This window comes from Myotis brandtii, unplaced genomic scaffold, assembly GCF_000412655.1.
Source record: "Myotis brandtii unplaced genomic scaffold, ASM41265v1 scaffold84, whole genome shotgun sequence".
NCBI lineage: Eukaryota > Metazoa > Chordata > Mammalia > Chiroptera > Vespertilionidae > Myotis > Myotis brandtii.
The window spans coordinates 5,872,058-5,874,581 of NW_005371410.1; the positions used below are offsets into that span (position 1 = coordinate 5,872,058).

The window sequence follows — 2,524 nt, forward strand, 5'->3', positions numbered from 1 at the left end:
CAAATCATGCTCTGCGTTTGGCTTTCCCGTGGGATGGTGGTTAAGGTCTGGCCTTGACACTGGAAACAAGTAGCTCTGCCATTTAAATTGTGACCTTGAGAAAAATACGTAACCTTTCTGAAGCTTGGTGGTTTGTTTTTGTTTGTTTTTTTAATACCTGTCTCACCGGGTAAAATAAAATGAAATAATGTATGCACAAATTTTAGCTCAGTGCCTGGCATGTAAGTGCTCAATAAAAGGTGTTTATCATTATTATTGGAATCTTTAGGAGAGATTGGAAATAGAGGTGGGATGATGACTATCCTTTGGGATTCTCCTGTAAATTGTTTAAGAAAAATTGGGTTTCTACCAAAGGGCAGGAATGGAAGTCTTAGGACTATTATTTCTCTGAAATTTTTTTTTCTTTATCTGCTTTCTGAAGGTTTTAATTTTTCATCCTCTGGAAGAGAAGATGTAGATGTGAGGACGTTAGGAAATGGTAAGATTGCAACAGCATCACTCGATTAGAACTAACTTTCAGATTATCACTATAGTTTACTCTAGTCACTGACTCAAAACCAAAGTGGGTGGAGCCCAGAGCTCCTCTCCAAGTGAGAAAGCTTTGTGGATTATGGAGCTATGTTTATAAATTATATAATTGTTATGTTTTAACTGGAGTCATTTCTTCAGAGGCCATTTTTATTGCATACCTGTAGGTTACCAGGGACTTTTATGTGCATTCAGCAGGAGGTGCCTGATTTTCCCCCAAAAGTTTGATTGTTAATTGTTCCATTTAATAACATCTCAGCAGGACAAGAACAGTTTTTAAAATGCACATCTTCGTTGAAAAAGTGACTCTGCTCTTTTTTTAGCCTTCATTGCTGGTTTTACGTTGTTTCATTACAAGAAAAATGAGAGCAATTTGAGATTTATAGATCCTTCCTCTCATAGAATCACAGCTCTTCTGTTTCACGAGAGGATTAAGCTAGGAGGACTGATTTCAGCGAGGCTTACCTGGACATGGCTGCATGTGACAGCATGACACTAGTGTAACCAAGTCCGTTAGTGGTCGTTTAGATTTTATTTTGTAATTAACACAGGCTTGCCTGTGGACCTTTGGGAAAGCAGTCACTTTCACATATTGCCTGCATTGGGGTTTAGCAGCCCCCCAAAGCCCCTTAATTCTTTTCACACATTCTTCCCTCCCCAGATGTAGCTAAACTTTCAGTCCCCTAGAGCTCACCTCATGTTTTCACACCTCCTAACCCTCTTGCACTTGCCCAAATGTTAACTCCATCCACACGTTTCTGTTTCATGGCGGGGTGTGTGCTGCAGGAAGGCCCTTTGCAATTGAGCTGGTGAATCCTCATAGAGTACATTTCACTTCACAAGAAATTAAGGAACTTCAGCAGGTAAACCACTTCATGACATGGAAACCGTCCTGTTTGTGCCACTCTGTAACTGACCTGGAGCTGCTAATTGTTTTTCTTTTTCTGCTACTATAGAAAATTAATAGCTCGTCTAACAAAATCCAAGTCCGTGACTTGCAGCTTGTCACAAGGTAAGGGTAGGCTCACTGGAGGTCATTTCAAAAGGGAAGTTTCAGAGCATATATCTGATAAGGGAGATATATCCAGAATATATGAAGAACTCTTACAAACCAGTAATAAGAAAACAACCCAACTAATGATAGGGAGATGAGTAAGTGGACATTTCTCTGAAGAGGATATATGAATAAACCAATGAATGCATTTAAAAAAATGCTTAATGGCATGAATTATTTGGGAAAATTCAAATCAAAACCATGAGATCCAACTTCACTCATTAGGATGTTTGTAATAAAAATGATGGAAAATAACAAGTGTTGACAAGAATGTGGAGGAATTAGAACCCTCATGGGATTGTAAGTGCAGCCAGTGTAGAAACAGTTTGGTGGTTTCCCCAAAGGTTAACATATGACCCAGCAATTCTACTTCCAAGAGGAATGAAAATGTACATCCACACAAAAAAAACCTACATGAATATTCACAGTAATGTTCATAATTGCAGAAAAAGTAGAAACAACCCGAATGTCCCTGGATAAACAACATGTGTTATATTCAACCATACAATGGAATATTATCAGTGATAAAAAGGAATGAATTACTAATACATGCTACAACATGGATGAACCTCAAACACATTATGAGGTGAAAGGAGCCAGACACCAAACACCACATATTGTATGATTCTATTTTATAGGAATTTCGTGCACCGGGCCTCTAGTTTTATATATTCAGACAAACGTTGTTTGCTTGCTTGCTTGCTTGCTTTATTTATTTATTTATTTATTTATTTATTTATTTATTTATTTATTTATTTATTTATTTATTTATTTATTTATTTATTTATTTATTTATTTATTTATTTATTTATTTATTTATTTATTTATTTATTTATTTATTTATTTATTTATTTATTTATTTATTTATTTATTTATTTATTTATTTATTTATTTATTTATTTATTTATTTATTTATTTATTTATTTATTTATTTATTTATTT

At 34.9% G+C, this 2,524-nt stretch overlaps 1 protein-coding gene across 1 annotated transcript in view; it reads left to right on the forward strand.

The window, feature by feature from the left end:
• Window positions 1-2,524, forward strand: part of PUS10 (pseudouridylate synthase 10) — a 56,806-nt gene that overhangs the window by 42,062 nt on the left and 12,220 nt on the right. Inside the window, exons 12-14 of the mRNA XM_005884644.2 lie at window positions 422-478; window positions 1,315-1,391; window positions 1,485-1,540. Of these exons, the coding sequence (XP_005884706.1) occupies window positions 422-478; window positions 1,315-1,391; window positions 1,485-1,540 (190 nt within the window). The remainder of the gene's footprint in view (window positions 1-421; window positions 479-1,314; window positions 1,392-1,484; window positions 1,541-2,524) is intronic.